At 40.5% G+C, this 27076-nt stretch overlaps 2 protein-coding genes across 4 annotated transcripts; both read left to right on the top strand.

The window, feature by feature from the left end:
- Positions 1-657: 657 nt before the first annotated feature.
- On the top strand, positions 658-26127 carry LOC111605631 (LIM and SH3 domain protein Lasp). 3 transcript variants are annotated; one of them, XM_023324287.2, is made up of 8 exons: positions 658-1358; positions 16048-16142; positions 23165-23297; positions 23397-23532; positions 24311-24551; positions 24585-25492; positions 25654-25865; positions 25943-26127. In XM_023324287.2, exons 1-8 carry the CDS (start codon positions 1290-1292, stop codon positions 26120-26122), a joined length of 1974 nt encoding a protein of 657 aa, XP_023180055.2. In that variant the 5' UTR covers positions 658-1289; the 3' UTR covers positions 26123-26127. The 3 variants fall into 3 exon arrangements, with proteins under 3 accessions (XP_023180055.2, XP_023180053.2, XP_023180052.2); XM_023324285.2 differs by having other exon boundaries at positions 24248-24551; XM_023324284.2 differs by lacking the exon at positions 24311-24551 and having other exon boundaries at positions 662-1358; positions 24725-25492.
- LOC111605633 lies at positions 26115-26574 on the top strand. Its single transcript, XM_023324289.2, has one exon. The coding sequence runs from the start codon at positions 26129-26131 to the stop codon at positions 26504-26506; it is 378 nt and encodes a 125-aa protein (XP_023180057.1). The 5' UTR covers positions 26115-26128; the 3' UTR covers positions 26507-26574.
- Positions 26575-27076: the final 502 nt, after the last annotated feature.

Here is a 27076-nt window from a genome sequence, read left to right as displayed (position 1 = left end):
ATAACGCAGACAACAAAAATACTCAGGTTAAGATTATCGATTTTTCAATCGGCACATTTCTTGGTCGATGCTATTTTTTTAATGGCTTTTTGACGCCTTTAAATATGCAGCAATATTTCAAAAGTTGAATAATCAATAATTTAAGCCAATTGTACACTTTAACCACTGATTTTTATATGTATGTGCTAAATGATGCAATTGAAGTTTAACTACATTTTCCGCTAGACAATTGAGGCTAATTATGGGAAAGGACTTTATTGAAAATTAATTATTTTGCTTCAAATTAACATTTTATTTATCGAATTTATAAAGCCACTGTGACCCTTAATTCCAAGCAAGCGTTTCACTATTTTAAATGTGTTTAATTTAAGATTTTTAAGATTCGTTTAATATCCTTTGCTCTCGGGCACAAAAAAAGTCTCGATAGTAAACTCCAAGGATACAAAAAAGTGGGGTGTTTTTTGTGCTAAGCACCCTGTGCCAGCCGGCACATCTGCTATCGATTGATGGTAGTCGCTTACAACACTGAACGATTGCTATTGCAGCGTGTTAACAGTCAGCACTCACTCTCTCTCGATTATATTAACACCACCACTTGAGCACAACATATTGCTGGCCCCAAAAACGTTTACAGCATGTTATGCGTCATAATTGTTGTTGTTTCGGCGAAGTACAGACGTGTTTATGCGGGTGCGCAGCGTGTAAATTTTTTATATTGAACACAAAATTAACTAATTGATAAACATAAAAGTTGTTGCTACCAATTATTTCACAAGATATTCGACTTAGCAGCATTTTGTTTCATAGCTCAGCTCAGCTGTACAAGCACCTGTCATTGTGCCCTGCCGAATTGGAATCGTGCGCGCGTCGCTTAGCTGCAGTCGGAGTTGAATATTTAAAAATTTACCCGCTTGCAATTAGTGAAAAAGTGTTAAAAAGTATTCGCTGTGCATGTGCTTGCGCGCGTTTGGGTGAATGTGTGTGTGACAAAGCAAACCAGTTGCCATCCAGTTATAACAGATTTTTTGTTTTAAATCTCAGTAGCTATGCAGAATTAAATGTTAATCCTGTCCAAAAACACACATATACCCCAACATTAGTTCATATACATTCTTATACTTGGCTAATAGTTTTTAAGCTGTGTTTTCCTGTTCGATCGCTATGCGAAATTAATTTCGACTTTGTTCAAAGTGTTGCAAAATTCTAAAAATCGGTGTGTGTGTGTGTGTGTATGTTTGTGTGTTCCCCGATTTCCCCCTTTTGAAAAAGCTTACTGAAACGGTGAGAAAATGAATAAAACCTGTGCGCGCTGCCAAAAGGTGGTCTATCCCATCGAAGAACTAAAGTGTCTGGATAAGGTGAGTAACAATTAAATTTTCAATTAAAAGCGTGCAAGATTATATGAATTTGGTTGTTTTTAGTTATTGTGTGTATTGGCATTTTTTTTCTTTCAACTTTTGCTCCTTTGTTTTATGCCGCTGCTTCGCACTTGTTGTATGCGCGCGATAGAGCGAGACGGCTATCTAGTCACATGGCCCGCTGCTCTCATTGATCATGCGTACCGTTTGCTCTTATGTCCGTGTGGCTTGTTTGTTGTTTCTGTTTTATTATCCTACGCAATTCGTGGCCTGTTGTAGGCGCAGCAGCAGCAGCAGCACAACGCAGCGCGGTTTCAATAATTACCAACAACAAATGTGTGCGAATAATAAAAAGAAAAAAGCTGTTCGGCTAGTTTGTGGCGGCTGCGTAGCGCTTCTTGGAATTTAGTTTAAGCAAAATAACGGCACACAAATTGACTGTTTGCGTTTATGTGTATGAGGTTGCGCGGGTGGTTGCTGTTTGTGCAACAAATTTTTCAATTTTCGCCAACTCAGGAAATTGAAAATTGCTTTTAATTTGCGTCGCCGCTGTTTCCGCTACAATTCACTCTTTACCTCCTACCTACCTACCTTCCTCTCTTCTTTGGCAATTGTCTGCGCCAATTTGCGTACATTTTGCGTATGAACAGCGACGATGACGACGACGCCACCGTCAACGAACCGTTGCAAACTTGCAGCGCAGCTTTTATCTCAGCTTTCTGTGTTGGTTCTTCAAAAGAAATACTTTAAAATAAATAAATAAGCAATCCGTTGACTGACCTTGAGCGCATATTTTGTTTCCAGTTTCGCATTCTCTTTCACACACACTCCACACACACGCAATGACAAGCTTTACGGTCATTGAGTTGCTTTCTTCTTGTGCTTATTGGTTTATGCTTAATTCCAGTTTATTTTTATTGACCAGCTGTCCGTCTGTCTGAGCTGAGCTGAGCAGCACTTATTGTTTTGCTCTTTCGTTCGTCTTGTATCTTTTTTGCCATTCCAGTTTCAGCGAGCTTTTACTCAAAATAGTTTAAGTACTCACGTTCTTCGGCTCTTCGAACACTTCTATTGAGGAAACTACAAAATATATATATACAGACAGAGATGTTTATATTTACATATGTAGGTATGCTGATAAGACATTGATTGCCTAGGGACAAAACTCAATTGTCATTTCATCATTCGTCAAATTCCATTCGACAGCCTTGTTGTAATCAGCTCCAACTATCAGCAGTTGCGACGTGTGTTCCACATCGTCTGTTGCTGCTGCCGCTCTTAAGCGTTTGTCTAATTATAGTCAAGATGTGCTACGTGTTCTTTTTCTATCTCTATCTCTGTCTAACACACACACTCTGCCAATCTAATTTTAGATGTGAAGTAATGAAAACTATTTAAAGACAGTTATAAAATATGCATGAGGCCTAATGGAAATGTTGAAACGTGTAAATAACTCGCACAGATTTCGAAACTTGACGAAACTCGACAACAACAATGCCAACGCAGCATATATTTATGTATACAGTAAAATGTTGAATGTTCCTTTCGGCTCGTTGCATTTTAGTTTACATCCCTTTGTATAACTTGTCTCATATAACGCGCTTCTATGTCCGTGTCTGTCTGTCTCTTTGCGTTTGTGTTAGGGCATGCAGAACAATGATTACTGTATTCAGATTATTAACAATTGTATTTTATAACAATTCTTAGATAACAAACAAATTGACTCAGACCCACTGCTGGGGCTTAGCGTGTTATTTAATAAACAATAGAATTGTTTATGACGCATACACATACATTGAATCAGCAATGCACAATATTAATTTCACTTATTTGATGAGTATTTGTTTTAAAATATACGGTTATCTATTCAATTATATGTGAAGTATTGTAAAAATACGAAACAGAAAATTCGCATTGAAATGGAAATAAAATTGAATTGAATCAAAATAATTAAATTTAAACACAGAATTGAAAATCTATTTGAGATTAAGTTTTATACAAATTTAAATTTTATGTTAATTAAAATTTGTGGAAGTTAGCGGATGACTACAATATTGAAAGCTATGTAATCTATAGTGAAACTCTTTATTACGCTCTCTCTTTAGGCATATGCATCCTTCTTTTCCTCCCTGCATCTCTCTTACTCACTCTATCCCACATCTAAATTTCTTAGTCAAAAGTTTTGTGCCAATTCGTTTGCGGTTGTCGCTTAATGCACGTGACATATCCTGATATAGAAATCGATACGCGTGACAGTCAATAAACGGGCATTTTATACCAATTATCTAACTACACACACACAGAGAGGGGGAACACAGTGAAAAGTTTTGCCTTCTAAATGAAATGAAGAAATGCTTTTTAAATGCCGTTAAAAGTTGAGCAGCGCTGCTCGCGTTCGCTGCCGGCGCTTTGTTAATCGATTTTTGATACCAAACTTCACTCAACTTGTCGCCGTTCGCCGTTGCAGTTGCAGTCGACGTCGACGTCGTTGTCGCTGTCGCTGTCGCTGGCTCCAGCGCTGCTTCTGCTGCTGTTGCCAATTTCATTTATCTGACTCTTTTATTTGGCAAACACACGAAATGTGTGAGTTTTAGTTTTGCCTGCTTGTTATACTGGCTGCCCATTAAAAATTGCTATAAAAAATGGGGAATTATGCATGAAGTTTAAATAATGTATTAGAACAAAGTAAGTCATAAAGTATGTTTATGATTTGCTTACGCAAACGATTCGGGTTGTCTATATATTACTTTACACGCACTATGGAATTTGTTTAAGATCGATAAATATCGATTTCTAGTATTGCTTTACAAATTAGCAGCCATTTGAAGCCACATCAATTAAGCATTAGCAAACAGATTTGATTGATTATGTAGAAGTAATTGGTATATCACAAGATTAAGTTTCTTTACAGGGTACCTCATAGTCGAGTGTTATTCGTTAGTGCTGCTGTTTTGCTTGGCTGCGGCGGCTGCCACGACAGACGATTATTTTATGCTCGCAACGAAAGTAAATGACCTCTTTGTTGTCAGCCAGCCCAGGGGCAGACGGGCAGGTCGGCAGGAAGAGCAGGCTTAACATTTTGGCCAATTCGTGCAGCGTGGCACGAGTCGGCAGTTAGGGTTTGGGCCAGGCAGCAGGCAGGCAGCAGCAACGAAGCGCAGCGCAGCGTCAAATCCAAAACGTCCTCCATTTGCAGCTACTTCGTTTGGCACTTAGGTAGCTCCAAATGTATCCAGTTGGAGCTCTGCCCCAACTGTGGCACACTTTTCGGGCTGTCGCTTTGCTGAATATTTTAATTTTTGGCATTTGCGCCATGACAAATGACTACAGCGACAAACTTGGACGAGCCGACGCGGCCAAGAAGTAAAGTATCTTTAGCTTGAAATCTTATCTCAAATAATTTTACTGTTTGATGCTGCCATCACGTGCGGCACTTGGAAATCGTTTCCGCTTTCCAACTGCCAACAATAAGCTGTAGACGAGTGTTAAACTAGTGATACTAACGAGTCTCCTTCGTGACACGAATGAAGAATAATTATTTATCAAAGAAAAAATGGATGGAGATAAAAATAGAAGAAAGCGTTTATTTTAAAAAGCTAAAATCGAATCAATACAATTACTCATTTCTATAAATATAAAGAAGTATATTGACATGAGCTCATCTCTAGCAATACTCTGGCAACTCCAAATAACAACGACAACCGCATTGACAATGACAATTGGTTTTATTTATTTCTTTTCCACTCTTGAGTGGAACTCTTCAACTCTGAAAGCGAAGTTCACTTTTGCATGACAAACCATTTCTGAGTGCAGCCTGTTCGGCCCCTAACTGCACCGTGTCCCCCCGGTCCTCTCTTTCTTCTCTAGCTCTCTCCCCGCCTCAAGCACTCTGAGAGAAGGGCGCTGCAATTTTATAAACAATTCAGGCATGAAAATAAAAGTGGTCAAGCAGCAGCCGTGGTAGCAGCAGCAGCGACATCGTCGACTTTGACTTATCGCTGCTTTGCATCTCCTTATCTTCATTTCCTTTCTCACACACACACTCACATTGTCATTTCACTTTATGCTTTGTTATTTTGCTGTGAGAACTTTTTGCGGTATTATGCAATTTGTTGCTGGCAGCTTTTACCTTATCTCTGTCTTTCCTTCTTCTACTCTTCTTCTGTTCATTCACTTTCGCTGTGCATCATGCAAATCAAAGCCTAAAGCTTAGCTCTTGGCTTATTTGTTATGCTCCAATTTTTCTTGTAATTAGCCTCGTGGTCGGAAGTTTTGCAACCTATTTTGGCGATTGCCAATTTTTACGTTTGACAAAAAAAAAAGCAGATTTCGGTTGCCAAACGAGGGAAAAAATAGCTGATTACTAATAAAAGATGACCAGAAAAGAACTTAAGAAACTAATCAGGGACGCTTAATAGGGCGGAGTATTTTTTAAAGGGTTTAAAAGGTTTGAAAATTTTAATGTAGTTAACCATAGATACACATATACATACATACATACACAAAATACATACATACATATACACACATATACACACGTGTTTTTATGTTTATGTATATATATATATATATATATATGTGAAAACATTTACATATTTGGTTATATTTCCAGCAAAGTTTTCTACATTTCAATTCTGTTCTCTTCTTTACAATAGTTTTCGTTCGATTTGCTTTACTTGGTTTGTGGCCCATATTTTGCATTGAAAATGGGAAAAAAAAATGGAAAAAAGTAAACTAAAAACGAATTTCTTGTTCAACTCTGAAAGTGGTAGAAGCTAAAGTCGAAGTTGTAATTGCTGCTGGGCAAGCTTTTGGGCCTTGGACTTTTATTCTCTCTTAAGGCATTCAACGGTTGGGGCTTTGGGGCTTTCCCTCAATTAAATGTTGCCCATTGTTATTTTTCAGCACAAACAATTTTGACTAATGACCAAAACTGATGAAGAGCACAGTCTGTGTCAGTGAGTGAGCTTGGCTCATATTATATTTTGGCTACCTGTCCGCTATTTTGTCCCACTGTCTTGCTGTGTATTTCCGGCCATTGATATGTGGGTCAGTACACTGTTCACATTGGCGCTTGTTACTCCCGTTGAATGCATTGGCTTTGTCTTACAGTTACGCAGATTCTTCTAGCCGGAGCCCCTTCTACGTCTTCGTCGTCTTGGCTGCGACATTCGCTGCGCTGTCTCTTGTTTCCTGTCATTTCTTCTTCTGCTGCTCTGCTCTGTTGTCGTCTTTTAATTGTTTTCTCCCCACCGCTCGCATTGCTTTTGTTGTTGTTGTTGTTGAATTTATGTTAATGCGCATTTGGTTGTAATTTGTTATGGCACACCCATTGGCAAGACAATTGTCGTCGTCGTCGCATTCATTGCATTTACTTGACCCGCCCCCTACCACAGCATTTCTTTGTTTAAATTCAATTGATCTTTATTAACTCGTCTTGCGGGGTGGCAATCTTCGCTGCGGCTCATGTAAAGTGGCAACCCTGGCGACCCCTCGTTGCGGCTCTTTTATTTTATTTCTTTTTTTTTGTTTTTTTTTTTTTTGAAGCATTTGCATCGTCCAATTGATTCCCGCATACAACTACAGCAGCAGCAGCAGCCGTTGCATCGCATGTATGTTTGGGCTCACGCTTTGTATTGTCCATGCATTTGTGTGAGTGCTATTTATAGCCATACATATATCTATATATAAATGCATATGTATATACTCGCATATGCATGCTTAGCAATAACAATTTCCAGCTCTTTGGCTCTTCAGTTCAAGTGGTTGCTTGACTCTCGTCGCTGCTGTCCATCACTTGAGGGTTTTCTCGCCTCCTTCTCCCACTACACTCCTTAGCTCTCTTTTACTCGGTCGCTCGCTCCACTGTCAATCATGAAATTCAGCTTTAGATCTTTGCTCTTGCTTTTCACTGTTTGCTTTGCTCTAGTTTTATTTTTTGTTCACTCTCCTTCGCCCCTGCTAACCCACTATGATTTGTCACTTCATCAGCAAAAATTAATCGTCTCGAATTCGGGTTTTCTCGTTTTTTTATTTTATTTTATTTTTTGGTCCCGCAAGCTTTGCAAATCTCGTACATTATTCAAACTAAAAGTCTTCTCCCACCCGCTTCACACACTTCACATTCCAGACTACAGCAAGCAGCTGCTCCACATTAGTTTCAGCCGCATTGTGCACCAAATCCAAAAAGTTTTCTCATTGTGTCTCTTTGCCTAGTGCATGTCTTTGTCTTTCTTGCCGTTTCGGCCCTCCTCAAATATTAACGAAACGTCATATGTAAGTTGCAGCTGCCGCCCTTAGAAGCTTCAAGCTAATTTGCAAGCTTTTAAGATGCTGGCCTGCCCATCCCAAATGCCACCTCCTCAGGGGCCACACCTTTTCCATTAGCAGCCTGTGGCCTCAAGCTAATTCAATTTACGTTGCAAGACGGCTGAACTAATTATATATAAAACACAATAAGAGCTTATTCACACACACAAACAGGCAAATGTGGGCGGGTGGGTGCAAAACTGATTGCGTGCATATTTGCAATCGGACTTTGGCATATATTTGCATATATGCATGTAGAACAGCGAGTTACAAAACGCGAATTCAAATAAAACTTCGCAAGTGACAAGCTTCGCTCTGCATATGCATGTGACTGTGTGTGTGAGTGTGCGAGCTTTCGAGTTGTAATAAATTAAACAAACATATGAAAAAACGTTAGCGTAAAGCAAGGGGCGCGTGGATAGCGGCCTACTATTGACTTTGCTAATTGACGGAATTCAGAGCGAACCAGCAGAGATAGAGAGAGTGAGAGAAAGAGAGAGCGACTTCTAGCAAAAACTTGACGAACGAAGCACTAGAAAGAAGAGACGCACGCTCAGTCAAAAGTTTGCATGCGTCGTTTCAATTTGCAAATTTAGAATGTAAAAGAAAAAGACGTGAAATACTGAAAAACTGTAAACTGATCGCAAGCACTCGAAATATGCGAACTTAACAAACAACTATCGATTATTTACGTCTGACAATGCAATAGAAAAATTCGATAGAATTTCAACTTAAATTTCATAGAAGTGAGAACTAGGAATTGCTTTTATTCCATTACATAACAACTTAAGACTTTAATGCAATAATCCCCCATTGAATTTGATATAAATCTTTACAAATTCTTGAAGTGCACATTTTAAAATTCACTTGTGCACCAATTTCTGAGCAATCGACATTAAGCTCTGCCCAATTGGCAGTTGTCAAAAGTTTTGCACAATGCACTTCAGAAAGCAAACAAAAACAAACAGACCAAAAATGCACATTGTTGATGTCAACAACAAATTCTATGGCCATTCAATGTGGGCCAATGGTCTGTTGGACTGTTGGCTTAGAAAAACCAAACTAAAAAGAACAGAATTGAACAACAGCGGGAGACCGAACAGTAGGAAGTTATTTTCATTGTCTAGCACTCCAATCTTGAGCATAGAGAGAAACGTTTGACCATTTACATACAAAAACAACAACATCATCGACACCAATTCCAGCATAAACTGAATGATGATGATGATGATGCTGAGGCTGACTAGTTGTTAAGGAAGAGAAGGGCGAGAGGGGGCTGGCTAGCTAACCCGTCTTTAAATGCTGTTATGTATCTTTTAACTGGGGATACCGTTATGAGTGCTATTCATCTGAGTAAAAGAAAAAGAAAAGAGAAAAATGAGGCGGAAAACAAAACACATACTTCTCCCATAGCGCAGATACTCCACGATGATTTACTATTTGACCCGACCCGTTCCCGATGCGTATTTCAGCATGCAAAGCCACAAAAAGCTAGAAAAGTTAATGAAACACTCGCATAGCTACTAGATACAAAGCAAAAAAAAAACAAAGCTGTAACCAGCGACATGCCAAAGTTTGAATACCCTAACGGAGTTAAAAACTGAGCATAATATTTTATTTTAGTATAGTAATTCTATATAGTAGTGTACTCTAGTACTCTAGTATATCATAATTTTATAGTAGTATGAATAGTTCGAGTTAAAGTTGAAGTCATAGACACAATATGTTATGCTGGGGATATAAACAATTTAATATGGTATATCTTGTGGATATAGAAGTTTGAATTTGCTTGGGTACTATATGTATGATATATGATGATATGATATAAAATGATATAGTAATTGTCATATAGATCATATCTCAATAGTTGAAATACTTCCCAGATGATAGGGTGTGGTAATAAAGAGCTCCAGCATTCGACTCCCAGGTCTGCGGGCTTCTAGTTCCAGGGTCGTTCTGGTGCAGCCAGCAGTTGGCTTGGCTCACACACTGCTGACTCTATCGCCTTCAGCGCTTGTGGCATTGCTTCCGAGTGACTCACTCGACGCGCGTTGATGTAATGCTTTTTTATTGTTGACGCAAAAAAGGAGGAAAGAAATATCATAATAAAAAACAAGATACAGAGAACGCCAAGCGAACGCAGCTGCTCCATCAGCGCCTCAGTTGGTGGCCGCTTTTTGCGCGAGAGAGAGAGAGAGAGAGTTAAGATGGGGGTAAATTAATAAACAAATTATGCGGCATGTATCTGTGTAGTTATATCGCAAACATACGTACAACCGGCGTCGTATCTATTGGATGCGAACGTGCAAAAATGCCTCGAAATTGAATTCGTAATCGCAGACGATCCCAATCGAATTGCTGTTCGAGATCACTCAACAATAGCAGATACAATACGTATCTGTCAGATACAAATGCAAATTCTAAAGAAATGTGTGAGGTCTGCAGCTGAGAGGAAGTGTTTGCCAAAGTATTGCAAATGAATTTGCAAACGAAAACTAATGAAATATGATCAACAAATAAGCAAAGGGAACAGCAAAGGGACAGATTTCGTGGAAGAAACTAAATAACGAGGAAAAGCAGTTTACTTTTAAACGCAAATTATATATGGAAGCTGTTTGAGGTACATTAAGTCAATATTGGAGTCTGTTTTAACTGAGAATACAGATATTTAGAAATAGTTTCACTGCTGGAAAATTCCAGTAGGTGGATGTCGTAGATACATTGGAATGTTAGTTCAATATATCATTTCTCAGATAAACTATCTCTCATTCTTTTATCATAATGCAAATATGTGAATATTCGCATATTTGAGATGGTTTCGTCTACTCGGGCGGGCTACTGTTTGCCACACTTTTTCGAGAGTTTTGAGTATCTAATTTCCAGAGACAGCGAGCCCCGATTACGTCATTCTGTTGCCTGTCAGAGACAACGTTTTGAATGTGCAGATACAAAATAACAGATACAATCTACTCACATACACACACACATGCATACACACATGCTTTGTGAAACGTGTAATAATTGCAAAATTCAACTGAGCAAGTTCCAGTTACTCTGAACAAAGCGAATCAAGTCAGTTATAGTCACAATTTAAGTTGACTCGGTTGGGCAACAACAGCAACTAAAACCCCCTTTAAAGTGTGCCCCGCCTTTACTCTTCCTCGCTCTCCCTCTCTCACTCTCACTCTAGCTCTAACTGTAAACAAAATGATATTAATTAGCCATAAGCTGTAAAAAACAGGGAAATAAAAAAACACAATTAACTGAAATTGAAAACAAAATCGAAACGAAAACGGCAGAGAGCTCCAAACAAATTAGAAACTTGTCGATGTGAGCGATACGGAAGATCAAGCAAATAGATATAGTTATATGACTGCATATATATATATATATATACAGGGTGTTGACAAACAGGCAGAGAAAAACTGTTGGCGTGTGAAATGATGGAAAACCAAAATGCAATTGAAAGAAAAAGTGAACGCTGTAAAGTGAGAATTGCATAAGAAAACACTCAAATGAAAGAGAAGGAGGAGGCAGAGCATAGGGTACACTGGCGGGACAGCATTGTGTACACATTTAATTATAACATTACCAAGTTGGTTAAGTTCCCACTTGATCAACTGATCAACAGTCCAGTCACGTCAATGGGGCAACAATTAAAAACTATTTGCGGCCTGATAATGACAATTATGTCATGGATGGTGATGAGTGCGAGCAAGCAGGCAATATACGCGGCGCTCTTTCCCACACGTAAATGTAGATATGCTCATATATAGCTAGGCCGTAACGATTCAGTGATCCAGCCATATAAGGCTGGTCGGTCGCAAAGGCGACAATTGCGTGTAACGGCATTCGGTTTGTAATCGTAATACAGCTTGGAGAGGTGTTTGTTGTTGTTGTTGTTTTTGCTGCTGTTGTCGGCGTCGGTTCAGGTATCTTATGACAATGACTCAGATGATTCTTAAAGCCATTTATGGCATTTTACATTTGGTTATAACAGCGACGACTGCAAAACGCCTTGACCCCAATGAATGTGGAGACGACTTACCACCCGAAATGCAAGTTCCGAATGCGAGAAATTCATGTTAACGAGTCGCGAATGCTCTGTAAAAAAAGATAAGTATTCTGATTAGGTGAAAGTACTTTTGATTAAAGCTGTATTGAATATAGAAAAAAGCATTTTTAATATGAAGCCCATGAAGTGGATGAAATATTCGAAGACATTTTCCATAGATTCTTGAATAGAGTAAAGAATATTGAACACAATTAAAGCAAACTACAGTGTAGCCTCGCCTTTGATTAGTAGTCGATATTGTATAAGCATGTCTTAGGGAGGCCTGACTGTGTTTATACAAACACTTTGCCTATATGTGATCAAAGTTTTCAGCATATTGAAGAAAGTATCTTAAGCGAAAGTAGAAAATATATACAGATGATTTAACTAGACTGGTTTCTTGGGAATAAAATGTATGACGGAATGCAAAATATTATATATGATACGTATGATAGACATGATTTATATGATATAGATATAGATATCTTCATATGCTTGGCAGCATAGCTGATGACAAAATTCTTAAAGCCCCTGTGGATAAGCATCTCCAACAACAACTACAACAACAACAACATCAACAACTGGAACTGCAAACAGTTGCAAATGAAACAGAGCGTGTACAACATATGCCTAAACCTGAGCGCTTTTTGTAGAGGTGGGTGCAGACATTGAGCTGGGGGTGTAGGTGGGGGCTGGTGGGTTTTTAGTGGTGGAGTCGTGTTAAATTGACCGAAACGCGACGCAGCAAACTTGAACTTAATTTGGCGCGCTTTGGAAGGCTAGACCCGCACGTTAAGGCAGATGCCAAAAAACTTGGAATTTGTGTGTTCAGAAGTTGTGCGTTTTCGGTAGCAGTGTGTACACACATGCAAGTATAAGTGAGTGTGTGTGTGTGTGTTACACTGAGCCAATAGCAGCGGAAGCAGTGGAAGTCGTTTAATTCTGCCTCTGCTGCTTTCACTTCCGCTTCATCAGCTAGCTAGCTGGCTGGCTAGCTGTCTGCTCCCGTATCATCACGCCTACCCTGATTATCAGCCACTGCACTGCATCATCATCATCATCAGCAGCAGCAGCAGCATCATCATCATGAACAACATGAACAGCAGGTTGAGCAAACTGACAGCTGGAAGTGGGTTTCGCTTACAGCACAGACGAAAACACGTGGGTAGCACAAGTATGCTCCACTTCCAACTTGAACGCAGCTCTGCCTACTCTTCCTCCTTCTCCAACTCTAGTTAATAAAAGTTGTGTTTTCACTTCAGCATTTGATATATGTTTCCTTTTTGGAATCTTCATGTTGCATTCTCTCCAACTAGACAGTTGATAGGCAACTCAGATGCCATATGCCATATGCCATATGCCACATGCCAACTGCCAGCCGCTTTACGAGAATCGCATTTCGATTTCGTACGTGTGAATTGTGCTATATTAGAAAGTGTTTTGTCGGTCTCCATTCCAAAGAAAAGAAGTCAAGAATGCGCGTTAAGATTCAACTGAAATATTTATACTCGTTTACAAGCTGAAAAGGGGTATATTCCTCTTACCAAGCGATGATTGAGCAGATAAGACTTAGTCTTATGGCTAATTTGTATTATTGCTTGAGTTAATTTCACTTAAGGCACACTTAAAGCCAGTCGCATCATTTGACACTTTATGTTGCTCTATAAATAGATTTTAGTTGCTTCGTGTTTATTTCGCCATTGTTATTTGTTGTTGTTTGTGGTGTTGCACTCATTTGTCATTCGGTTAGGTCGCTTTGACTCTGGTAATCCAATCCGTTCGTGTTCGCAGCTAACCATGCCAAATCGCCAATCCCCAAACCCCGAGCACCCAACTCGAAGCCGAAGTCCGAAACCCGCAGCTCCCTAGCCCATAGCCAAAGCCCCAATTCCCGCTCAGTTGGCTTACTTTATGGGTCTTTCTCTCGCCCTCTCTGTCTGGGCTGTGGCTCATGCCAATTGTTAGTTTTTTATTGTCGCGCTGTGAAGACGTTTAAAATGTTGAAAGCGTGCAAATTCGAATGCAAATTCAACACCTCGACAACAACAAGGGAAACAGCATGGAACGCTTAAGGTTTTTTTTATATTTTTGGAAATTGAGCCTCAAATTGAAAATCAAGACGAGAAGCGAGCGGCATATGAAAAGTGGGTTAAAGCGAGCATAGAAAATAAATGCAGTCCGCTTCACAAAGCGATTACCTCACTCAGACACACATGCACACACACGCACACACAGAGCAACAGGCACAACTGCATTTTATTGTGAAAGTGAAATTGAATTTTTGTGACGGTCATCAAAACCTCATCAAAAGTCATAGGGGAAACACATGAATTGTGAGAAATACTATTGCATTCTCTCTCTCCCGCTCTCTCTCATCGACCTCACTCACGCTCCCTCTCTTTCTCTGTCATGTTCAATGACTTTCCTACTGGTTACATATGCGCCACACGCAGCATACAAAATGTAAAGAAAAAAACACAAGTAGGAATATTTTAAACGTCAGTGCACGACTAGAAGTTACCCTGGCCTAACATATATATCAGCAGCCTATGCATGATCACTTCAATTAGACCATTAAAATTAGTAAAATTAGCTATATTTATCTAATTTCAGTGAGAAACTAAATTTAGTTATAATATCTACAGTAGGCGTATGCATATACCCAGCTTTTATATCTTGTGACTTAAGCTTTTGGTTCAGTTGAAAACTTTCAAGTCATCAACAACGCAACGTTAAGTTAAATCCGTTGATTTATTAAAACTTTTCTTGGACCCTTGCGACTTACGGCTACTCGTACCGATGGCCATTCCCATTCCAATGGAGCTCCAGTGGAACTGTGGAATGTGGTTGCCTTTAGCCCCCAGTGGGTTGGTTGCCATTGAGAGTGTGTGTTTTTGGCCAAACGGGTTTTCCCATTGCCAACTCTGCGACTCTTTGGTGATGAAACCGCAATCACTTCATCACTTTACGTCTGGTTTGCGTCTACGCTATTTATGGTTGCTGTCTATGCTCTATGTGAGTGTGTCTGTCTGTGTTGGTGAAACCAATTAACGCATTTTTCTCGCATATTTCGCGCTATATGCCGCTCGCTAATCCGCAGACAAGTTAATCGTTTGTTGACCTCCAACTCAAGTCTCCAAGCTGGCTAACAGGCTGAGCGACCGCAAGACGGCAGGAATAAAACTTCTCACAAATTTGCATAACACGTCGTCTGCTTGCATTGAGTTGCATCTCTTTGAAGCGCAGCCACCAATGACAATTGTGCCCCTGCACCAGTCCCTCGACCCAATCTCTTATTTTCTCTGCCAGCAATGACAATTATCCCCCTGCCCCCCCTCCTCGCTCCGCCTGTCGCCTGGCTGGCTAAGCTGCCTGTCTGCTGCGAATTTTTTTGCGCAGTCCGCACAAATTAGAGAGCTAAGAATAAGTTGCTGCAGCTGAAGCTTATCAATAGAGGTGAAAGATTTGACGGTTAGAGCCAGTTTATGAAGTTGCTTCATTAAGCGGGCTCTGACGTCTATTTATAGAACAGTTAATACGAAAACTTCTCAGAGATTTGGTTAAGATTCTGCATTCATAATTCAGGAAATTATCACACTGCACTGTGTTACAGGGTAACTTATGGACAATCAACTTGCATCTTTTTCTTGGCATTTTAAATGCGAACAAGTTCTGAAAGAACTTTTGATTCAACAACTTATAAGTGCTTATCTACCAATTTGGCCAGCTCTGGCCCCTTGGCCACATACACAGCCACATCCTCAAGTACGCCCACCAGCTACCGCAGACCCGAAACCAAAGGCCGAAGACCAATTAGAGACTAACCAGAGAAAGCCAAAAATCTTTTCAAGTTTTAGTTTTTATGCTCATCTCGGGTTTTAGTTTTAGTTTTTAGTTGCATTGCGCCAATTTAACAAGGCACAAAGAACAATAATAACTGAGAGCAGCGGGCAATGAAACTCTACGAATTGGATCAGCAGAAATGCTAGACTAGCGGATACCCTGCAGTCTAAGCAGATACCTGGAATCTATCTATAAATATGGTTTTTGATTTCAAGCTTAGCTGGCTTATATATATAATTATTTATTTATCTAGAGTATAAACACATTATTTATAAATATAGTTTTTAGTTTCTACTTCCTTGAATTGGTTGCAAGTTCCCCCTTTAGCGTGGCATCAATATACCCGCTTTGCACACATATATTTTATTTGCCCAGAGTATAAGTACAACAATTTCTTATTTTTTGCCCCATTCGACTGGCGTACAAATTTGCTAACAATTTTCCTCTAATTCTTGCTCTTTCCTTTGCTCTATTCCGTTTCAGACATGGCACAAAACGTGTTTCAAATGCACAGAATGCGGAATGGCGCTCAATATGAAAACCTACAAGGGCTACAACAAAATGCCATACTGCGAAGCGTAAGTATTATAACTGAATGCAAATACCCTGCACTACAAAGTTGTTGTTTTGGGTAGCTTATGGACGGAGGGAGGGAGGGAGGGAGGGGGTGTTGGGTTGGGGGAGTAGGGCTTAAGCATGCCAACCTTGACGTACAATCTTCATTAGCGTCGTTTATCTTATCTGCGAGCTGTCCGAACAGAGATAAGTAGCAGACGGCAATAGCAGCTACTTCTATAGAGAATCTCGAGCAACAGCTGTCCAGGTAACAGCAGCAGCGGCGCGACGCTGACGGCGGCAGCTGGCACTTGTCACGTGCTGTTGCCGCACGAATTGCTGAATTGCAGCTGTTAAAAAGGTGCGGAAATGCGGCGACACTTTAGTGAAAGACGCACACACACACACACGGACACAAATACACTCGCACTGTTGCAATTGCCCCTGCAGCATTGCAGCAACTTTAACCCCGTTAGGAGCGCGATTTGTATGCACTGAACCCAAATGAAAAACGGGAGTATCTGGCCCTATGAAAATGTATATGACAGGCAGAGATAGATGTGGCTCAGACCAAAGCCTTAACTTCCATTAGAATCAGCAAATGAGTCAATCTAGAGCTTATCCGATCTCAGCAAATATATGATCTAGAGACGATCTTATTTTAGTTATTTCAGCGTATCTTAAATGATTTAAAAGCTTAACTAACTTAATATAGAATATATTGTTCCTAAGTCTATACAAATTCCGAACACTTCCACTCCTTTTTTTGTGGATATTAAGCCCTATTCCCAATCTATATCTACCTTCATTTATTGCTACCAAATTAGGCACGTGGACAGAGGTTTGTCCACCTTTGAAATACCAAATTCAACGAGTATATTTTAGTTGGACACACCCAGCTAGAACGCTCTATGACTCTGTTGCACAAGGGGCAGGCACTGTGCCACTGCCACTGCCACGCCCCAATGTTATTGTTCCAGCCAACGTGTGGTATTGTTTGTCTCTATGTCGTTGTTGCTGTTGTTGTTGTTGTCACATATTGTGACCATTGTGCCTAGTGGTTATCCAGAGCTTGCCACATACACACACGCACACTAACACACTGTTGTTGCCACTGCAGTGCGTGGCGTCCGTTCCCGTTTATTGGCCTTGAGCCAAGCGGGCTGCAAACTGCAACAGCAATGGGCCACGGGCCACGTTCTCTAATGCAGATTTATTGTGGATGCCACCGCTGCGGGAATAAAAATTCCATGCGGATTGAGTTATGCGTCCGTTAGCTTTTGCTCTGACGCAGTGGCCAGCACGCAGTACCCAGCACCCAGCGCCCAATACTCCTCATTGCTGCCTCCAATCCTGGATGATGTCATGTTGGCTCAAATGGGGCGTGGCTTGTCTTCCGTTTTAGCACTTTCACTGCAGTCAACGCCTTAGAGCCATTTGCACCTTACGTGCTGCCACGTTCCGGCGGAATCTACAATTGCCGCTGCTGGTGGCTTTTCGATTCTCTCCTGTTCGGGACTTTATAATTGCTTGAGAAGTTTTCCAACAGTTTTCTTTCTCTGACTTTGCAAGTTTCACAGCCACTTTGGGGTCAGCAGAAAAGCCAAAGTTTTCTTGCCCTCAATGGAATAACGATTGTAATAAATTATGAACTACGAAACTGCTAAAGAGATTTAAAGCGCCGGAGACATGCAATTATACTTGCCACATGTGGAGCGCCACATGGAATTGGGATTTTAATTGGATAAGTGAAGTAGAGGGAAGAATTTTAGAATAGAATTTTAACACTGCAAAAAAATTAATGATAATGATTAAATAATAAAAAAAAAATTAATTTTATTCTAATAAAAAAATATAAAATAAATAATAAAAAAATAAAAATTAAATAAAATAAAAAAATAATAAATAAAATTAAAATAAAATAAAATAAAATAATACAAATGTTTTATATAAAGAAAAAATAAACATAAAATATAAAACATATATTTTTGTATTAATTTATCAAAAATATAAAATGTAACTTTAGAAATTTATAAAACATTTTCTCAGTGTACAATCAATTATTTGAGATTAAAGACAATAATTCATGAGTAACAGCGAATAAGTGTAATTGGCTATGTGAGCACATTGAATTGTTTTGCTTAAGGATAACTGGCAGTTGAAGCTAGTTCTAAAACTAATTGAAAGTCCTGGCAACAGTTTCTGAAGAGTCCAAAAGTTCACATTGTGCACATTTCTAGGCATAGAAATGTCTTCACATTTGCAGCTGCTCCGCTGCGCTCTTAACTTTCTCTCTCTATTATGGATGTAACCCAATTGTGTCTTGTCGAAAAGTAAACCTGCACATGCGGCACAGGCACAGGCACAGGACACACAACAAACACACACACACACACACAGAAGCAGCGGCTTTTTGAAGTCGTGTATCCATTACATTACCAGGTTCTTCCATTTAGTTGGAATTGAACTAGAAAACGAGTTGAGTTTACTGGGTTTGTGTTGGCCTCTTTTGCAATTTCCACATTTATTATATTTATATATATATCTATATGTGTGTGTGTGTCTGTTATATTTCTTTACAAATTCAGATTTGTTGTGCTTTCATTCATTTTTCATGTGAACAAAATTGGGAGAGAACCGACTGAAAGCATCTGCAATACACAACGAGCCCATCTTTCATGTTTTGTATTTTCGGCATTTCGTATTATATTCGCATTTGCACATTTATTTATTAACATAAATAATCAGTGAACCATGGCCATGCCCTCGGTTACCAAAAACATTTCCAATTTCTACAATGTGTGCTCCACATACCTCAGCTCAGGCCTCTTTTATTCGATTTTGTTTTTGTATTCGAAAGTTCTTCTTCTCGTTTTGTGTGTCAATTCTCTTCGCTTTATTTTCGTTCACTTTCATTCGGAATAAAAATCAGCTATATGTGAGCCTCTAGATATTTTTATATATATATTTATAACTGTGCCCCATTAGCCGCTTCTTTTTTTTTTTGATTACTTAAGCCGCCTACAATGGAAAGCCAAAACCTTTTCAATTACCAAAAAAAAAATTAAAAGCTGTTGGCCTGTTGGCTTTGCCTCTTTTTATGCTAAACAACACATGAACAATAGAGGAGAGCACACAAAACACAAATGAGAGCTGGGTGTGTTGCCTACAACCCAAATACCCTGCCCTGCCCTCACTCTCTCTCTCTCTCTCTATCTCTCTTTCTCTTCTTCTACCTTTGTCTCTTCTCATATGATATTTAAATCTCGACCTAGAGTTAACCATATTCCGAGTACCCTCAGTCACTCGTTCTCTCTGTCTCTCTCTCTATACCTCTCCTCTCTTCATGTATGGCATTTAAAATCTTGACATACGCAACCCGTTGCCCACCCAAAAATCCGATAATGCATTTCAAGCCCCTCATACGTAGCAGCTACCCCACAAATTCATTTTGGCTTTTTCGAATCTTTGCAGCCTCATAATTGACTTGTTGCCTCCCCTCCCCCGCAGGCGTTTATCGTGCTTCGGCTGATTATGTGCCAAGCTGTGCGTTTAATCGCATTTCAATTCATTTTTACGCTCTGACCTGGCAATTATCGCAGTTTCCCCTTGTTAAATGAGCTTCGCATGAAATTTGCATATCACGAAAGTTTTCTCTTGCTCCATTTGCATTTAAAGCGCTTCGAAAATTGATTCATATATGATTTCGTGAGTGTCTGTTATCTAACAATTGGGATCCTTCCTGCAAGTCAATTTTAATTAAAACTTAATTAAACAAATCAGTGCTTAATGCATAGTTGTTGTAATTCTCGATGTTCCCCTCTCTCTCTCCGCTCTCTCTGCACTCTTCTAGCTGTTTCCTGCTTAATTTCCTCATGTTCTTTGTTGAGGCTTTGCCTGGTGTCCTGTTTGCCCGACCGGCCAGCCCATTGATCAAAATGTTAACCAACAAAAGGCTTGTCACAGCAGAAATTCCACAACAATCCACAAATCACATGCAAAAAATGTGGACATCCAATGAATGTCCAGCTCCTCCTTTCCTTTGCACATCCTCGCGTTGGGTTATTTGTTTCGTTTGTTGGTCAGTTTGTCGTGGTCCACATTCAGCCCGCTTGCTACTATCGAGGCGCCCACATCAACAGCAATTTACGTTTAAGTTATAAACAGTACACAAAATGACATGCAACGGCTGACATATGACAGTTTGAGCGACTAACAGATGCGCTGCAATCAGAGCGGTAAATCTGATGGATATATGGAACATAATGAAGATAACTATTGCTAAATATGGAAGTCTATATATGAAGGGAAAGGCATTGCTTATAAATGTTATTAACAGCGCTTTAAATATGTACAGTTGCTTAACAGAGCTTGTCAGCTTTCGAAATGTTGACTAAAGTTGAAAGGTTTATTAAATATAATAAGGTAATTAAAATATAAAAATGTAATTAACAGAGACTTAACATACTGTTAACATTTATCACATCAAATTGCCTGATAGGATTGGCTTTGCATGCAAATGTTAATAACAGTTTTAAGCATTAACATAAACATGTTAATAACAGCATTCTACAATTGATAGACTTTAACATGTTTATACCGAACTGATTTATTTATTATTTTAGCTAGTTGATATATGTGCTGATGCATTAGACTGATGCAGACTATAGACATATATCTAAAATGTCATTTTGTCTGTATACAAAATGTTGTTTACAGGATATTAAAACACGATGACAACAAAAAATGTTTACACTATGCGAAGTGTGCGCTGCAGCAGCACTGCTGCAGTTGTTGTTGTATATATATATATATATATATATTGTTTACAGATAAATTAAAATTCTTTGATAGTAAAAAGTAAAGCAGCAATAACAACAACAATAGTTGCATGTCACGCACAGCAGCTGCTCTGGTTGCTGGCGTGCGTGTTGCTGCCGTTGCTACTGCTGCTGCTGCTGCTGCTGTTGATCTATTGGGAACGTGCCGAGACATCCGCTGTAACTCTGCTCTGGCCAATGCAGCCGCTGGCGCTTAAGCATTGTTATGTCATCATCAGCCAGCTAACAGCAACAAGAACAACAACAGCAACAACTGCGGCCAACACAATGTGCACCAACAATAACAGCAACAACATGAGCTTTTGTTACAGCATTAAAGCAAAGCCTGCAACGGCAACAGCCAACAGCCAACAACTTGCGCCGCAGACCTACATGCATGAGCGACCGGTCATTGGTCATTAAACGGCCTTGCGCCACTGCACCACTGCACCACCCACAAATTGGAATTGAGGGTTGCACAACCAGCAGCAGCGCACGGCATTAGCAGCTGCTATGGAATTTGCACAAATAGAGATACAAATATTAAACTATATAATTGTAAGGCAAAGCCGCCCTGCCGCCCCCTTTGGCGTTCCAATGGTGTCTACAACAACTGGCGACAGCTGTGCTCGATATACGCACGATAAATCCATAAATATTCTATAAGCCAATTTAGTTGCGCGCAATTACAATTACTGTTTGAATGGAGCATAGAGCGCGGGATGTGGCCAAGGCGCCACAGGGGGTAAGGGTTAAGGAATGGGTTTATCAACCTTTGGCTGGCTGTTGTCGCTGTGGTTGTTGCTGTTGCTGTGGTTATCAGTCGCTGCAATCAATCGATCGATTAGCCAACTGATAGGTTAAAAGACTCGACAGCATAAACAAACACACACACACACACATCATACATTTTCCACGTGTGTGTGTGTGTACTTTTTGATTACACACTGTGCTTGTGTACCAAGTTGTTCGTTTGTTTGTTTGGCTTTGGTTTCCTCTTCTTTCCATATTTTTTTCGCCATAATTTAATTGATGTATTAGCCCATCGGGTAACATTCATCATATCGATATATTGCATATTCCAGGTATTGTTCAGTGTATAGTCTTGCAAATAAATTGAGTTTGTGATAATATTGATATTGAAATTTATTTGAAATACGATAAGAATGGTAGAATAAAAGAATTATTACTGATTAATAAAAATAACAGATGATTGGAAAGTTTGCATTTGAAAGAAATTAAAGAAAATGATAAGATAAAATTAGTTGAAATCGCCTTTCTATGCGATTTTATACTTTTTTTGTCTCACTCTCGCTTCTTTTTACGATTTGTATATATATATATAACTCTATCTATAGCTCATTCCCTCTCTTTCTATGTCTTTCTATTTATCAATATTTCTCTGTGTATCTTTCTCAATATCTAGTTATCTCATTCTCATCATCTTTCCCGTTTCATCTCTTTCTCTCTTCCACTTTCACCTTTTCTATCTATCCCTCTTTGAATTGCGCCTCTCTAAGCAATTCTCAAGTTGATCCGTATACGATTAGGCTGCGAGTTTCCCTCTAACGTCTGCATCGGATAAGCAAGCCACAAACCAACAAAGATTCTTCAATCTTAGGCTAATGCTGCTTCAGCTGCTTCAACCTGCCAAAAGACACCTGAAGCGAGAAGTAAATGCTGTAGAAATGAAGACTGAGCCACAAAACTTTTCTTCGGCTTTGGTCGGAATTTAGCTGCGCTTTAAGCTGCATAATTCACTGGCAGCAATATGCATTAACCGTTAGCTGCCGCAAGGGTTGGTGGTGAGCAGTCAGTCACAATAAAGAAGAAGAAAGGCAACGAAATGCCACAAATGCTGTTTTAATTGATAAAACAGGCGAGGGCGTAGGGGAGCAGAGCAAGGTAGAGAAGTGGGGGTCAGAGGTGGCTGCTTCACACGAAACTAAAGACGAGCGAACGAAAAAACATACGTTCAAGTGGAGCTAAACGATATGCGCCTAATACCCAGAGGCAGCCAGGGTGGGCGGAGCAGCAGCAGCAGCAGCAGCAACAACAGCAGATGTTTGTTGCTGTTTCCGCAATGCAGCAGTAGGAAATTTTGTAGCCAACTGTCCAAATCGAAATTGACCGGCGGCCAGTTGAACTTTATGCCGACATTTTTGCTAGATTTCTGTTGTACAGTTTGTGAGAATTAATCTCTCTGTGCAACTCTTGTTTTGCAGGCACATACCCAAGGCCAAGGCAACGGCGATTGCGGATACGCCCGAGCTGAAGCGCATCGCGGAAAATACGAAAATCCAATCGAATGTTAAATACCATGCAGACTTCGAGAAGGCCAAAGGCAAATTTACACAGGTCAGTTATACGCCTATATATTAATATATATATATATATATACATAGATATATATTTCCAACATGATAATTAACATTGAACTTCTTGAACGCTCGACAGGTGGCAGACGACCCGGAAACGCTGCGAATCAAGCAAAACACGAAGCACATATCGAATGTGGCATATCACGGCGATCTGGAGAAGAAGGCAGCTATGGAGAAGCAGCGCGGCTCTGCCGAGGTCTCCGACAGCAGCAGTGAGTAACCAATTTTCCTATCTCTCTCTCTCTGTCTCCATTTCCTCTCTGTCTATCACTATCTCATCTGTAAGTGCTGGCAATTGTTGGCTAAAATGCGTTTAGAGTGAAGTTAATTTGCTTTTGAATACGTTTTGAATGCGATTATCAGCAATTGTCGTCAATTCATATGCATTAAATGTGACTAAACAGATTAAATCATCATTTATAATGCTCATTAGAGCGCATTATGTGCGCACAGTGGTGCAAGTCTTCTTCGCTTGCTATGGAATGTGGTTAGAGCTCGATTCATACACCACACGCACGCACACACACACACATATATTGCAATATTTATACAGTTACCAACACTGGTTGCCATTATTATTTGTATATATACCGTTACATATAATTTACTAAAACAAATTAATTCTGCACTACTGTGCGGTGCCATATGCCAGAGCTATCTATCTCTTTCATACACTGTAATTAATTTATTGATTATAATTCCTTTGTTTTTTTTTGTTTGTTTTTTATCGTTTTTGCTTATCATTTGTTGCTCATTCATCAACTACAACAACAACAACAACAACACCACCAAATGCGCTCATAACTTGTGTGTGCTTTCTGAACTACCGTTAACCTAACGTTACACAACACTTAAAATCGCACGAACACAAACACAAATGCATAAACTCTAACTCTGGGGGAATAAACTAAAATTTAATTGGTGCAGACGAATCGGAATATTTCTCTGAGCAATTGGCAGCTGAACAATTCTCGCAATATGCACCCACAGCCTCGCCCATACCGCCAGCAACACTGCATCAGCAGCAGCACCAACAGCAGCAGCAGCAGCACCACCAACAGCAGCAGCAACAGCAACAACAATACCAGCAACAACAACACCAACACTATGTACAACAACAGCAACAAACGCTGCCACCACCACCCATACAACACCAGCAATACAATACGGCGGCCATAACGCCCACATATCAACACCAACACCAGCAGCTGCCACAGCACCAGCAGCAGCAGTTGCTGCAGCAGCAAAATAGCAACAATCACAGGCAACAGCAGCAGCAGCAGCCGCAGCATGATCCATACGCACACTATCAACAGCCGCAGGCGCTGCGCCAGCAACAGTTGCTGCAGCAGCAACAACAGCAGCAACATGCCATTAAACAATCCTCACATCTGTATCCCACAGCAATATCGCAGTCACAGCAGCTGCAACAGCAGCAGCCACAGCCGCAACAGCAGCAACAGCAGCCTCAGGCGGTTAATAGCTACAATCAGATGCGCTCGGCCATTTTGCACAATTCGCATCATCCCAGCGGCAATGCTGCTGATCAGTTCGATCACAGTCAGAACTCGGCCACGGCGCTGCATCAGCAACAGTTGCAACAGCAACTGCAGCAGCAGCAGCATCACTCACAACAGCAACTGCAACAGCCAGCAGTCCAGCAGCAACATTCGCACCACAGCCTGCTGAACAACAATGCAAGCAACGGCAGCATTCACAACACCAACAACAACAACAACAACAATGGCGGCCTGGCGCATCCGCATCCGGTCAGCCTGAGCTATACACAACAGCAGCAGCAACAGCAGCAGCCGCAGCAGGTGCGCTCGCAGTCGAGCGTGCACAGCAACAACTCCAAGCATCAGCTGCAGTTGCAGCAACAGTTGCAGCAGCAACAACAGCAGCAGCATCAGAGCAACACCAATGTGCAACAGCTGTATGTGGCATCCAACTACAGTGCGGTGACGCCATCCGAGAACGCTTTGGGCGCCAAGCTGCAGGCCAGCAATGGCCACTTGCCCAACGTATTGACCGCGCCGCAGAGCACCAACAGCATTGGCAAAATTGCCGACTATGATCCGCTGACGGATGGACCACGGCCGATGCCAGCCACCGGACGGTCCAGCACCACTCTGGTGTACAGCTCCGATCAACGCGGCGCCGCTGCCGTGGGTAAGTAAATTTGATGGTCGATTGGGGTTGGCAGGCTAGCTGGTAGTTCGGTAGCGCTCAGCTTAGCTTGGCTCGATGTGCATCAACGTCATCTTGTCCTTGTCCCCAAGTAAATCGAGTTGTGCTAATTTCTAGTCAAACTAATACGCTCATCCCAACAGGCAATAGTGTTTACCCCAAACGAATTGGCTCCATCTCGGACATAGATCCTGCCAATGGCATTTATGGCTCACTGACCAGCGCCGAGCAGGCGCAGGCCCAGAAACAGCATCAATATTACCAGCAGGTGCAACAGCAGGAGCAGCAACAGCAGGTGCGCCAAGGCCAACAGCCAGCCCAGTTGCAGGAGAAACAGTCGCGCCAAGGCAACTTGGTAAGTGATGCAATTCAATTGCCCAAGAGTGCAGCTAATCGAATACTTCTTCACTTGGTTTTTCTTTGTTGTGGCAGCGCGTCTATCGAGCCATTTACGACTATGAGGCCCAGGATGTGGATGAGGTTAGTTTTCGCGAGGGCGATGTTATATTTGAGGTGGAATCAATTGACTCCGGCTGGATGACCGGACGTGTGGAACGCACCGGCAAGACCGGCATGCTGCCCGCCAACTATGTGGAGCAGGCGGTTATATAATAGGGAATGTGCTACTACTGCTGCTGCCGCCAGCAGTTTGTGGTCATACTGGTCTGCCTGCTGTACATATTGCTCGTGCTGATCTTCTTCATCAATGTCTTTCTGGCTGATCGCAATATGCACACAAATCTAATGCGGGCAAGCGGCAATCCAATGATGGGTGGCGGCGGCGGCAGTGGCCTTGGAGGCGCGGGCATTCATCCGGGCATGCATCCGGGACACCATAATCCATACGATATGCATGGCTATCATCACTACAACAATTATCATCCACAAGTGGACCCAAAGCAGCATCAGCAGCAGCCAACACGAAAGACCCCGCAACAGCAGCAGGCGGAACAGGATATTTACTACTATTTCAACCACGTATTCAGACGGCGCTGAGATATACCCACACGCCCACACACACATATATATATATATATATATAAATACATAATTACATAAATATATATAGAGAGTATATATAGTCGACAGGCCAACAAGTAAAAAGGGGGAATGATAGCGAACACGGCATAAAAAAGTGAAAGAAAATAATTGTAAAATTTATAGCATAAAATTGAATGTTAAATTGAAACATGAAAAGGAACCATAAGCCATTTATAAGAATAATAACCGGTATACAATTAAATAATAAAAAAAAATTAAACAATTCGATAGCAGCTAAAGAATGAAAGAAAAGTTTTGTAATTTTACACAATTTCCAATTAAAGCGACCAAGCTAACCCAGCCAAAATTTTGCATTTATCTACAAAAGAACAGGCCGTAAAATTTAGAAAAATATTTATTGAACTATATACAATAACTGAATAATTAATCAACTATATAAAATGCCAGCTAACCAATAATTAATTGGGTTCCACATATGCCTAGCCAAACATTTTAATAAATTCAATTGTCACAGAATATATATATACATATATATAACAATAGCTTCTAATGGAATTAGAGTCT

Source organism: Drosophila hydei, unplaced genomic scaffold (genome assembly GCF_003285905.1).
Source record: "Drosophila hydei strain 15085-1641.00,03,60 unplaced genomic scaffold, DhydRS2 tig00000001-arrow-pilon, whole genome shotgun sequence".
NCBI classification, from domain to species: Eukaryota; Metazoa; Arthropoda; class Insecta; order Diptera; family Drosophilidae; genus Drosophila; species Drosophila hydei.
The sequence above is the reverse complement of the archived record's forward strand: the minus strand, read 5'-3'. Positions and strand labels throughout refer to the sequence as shown.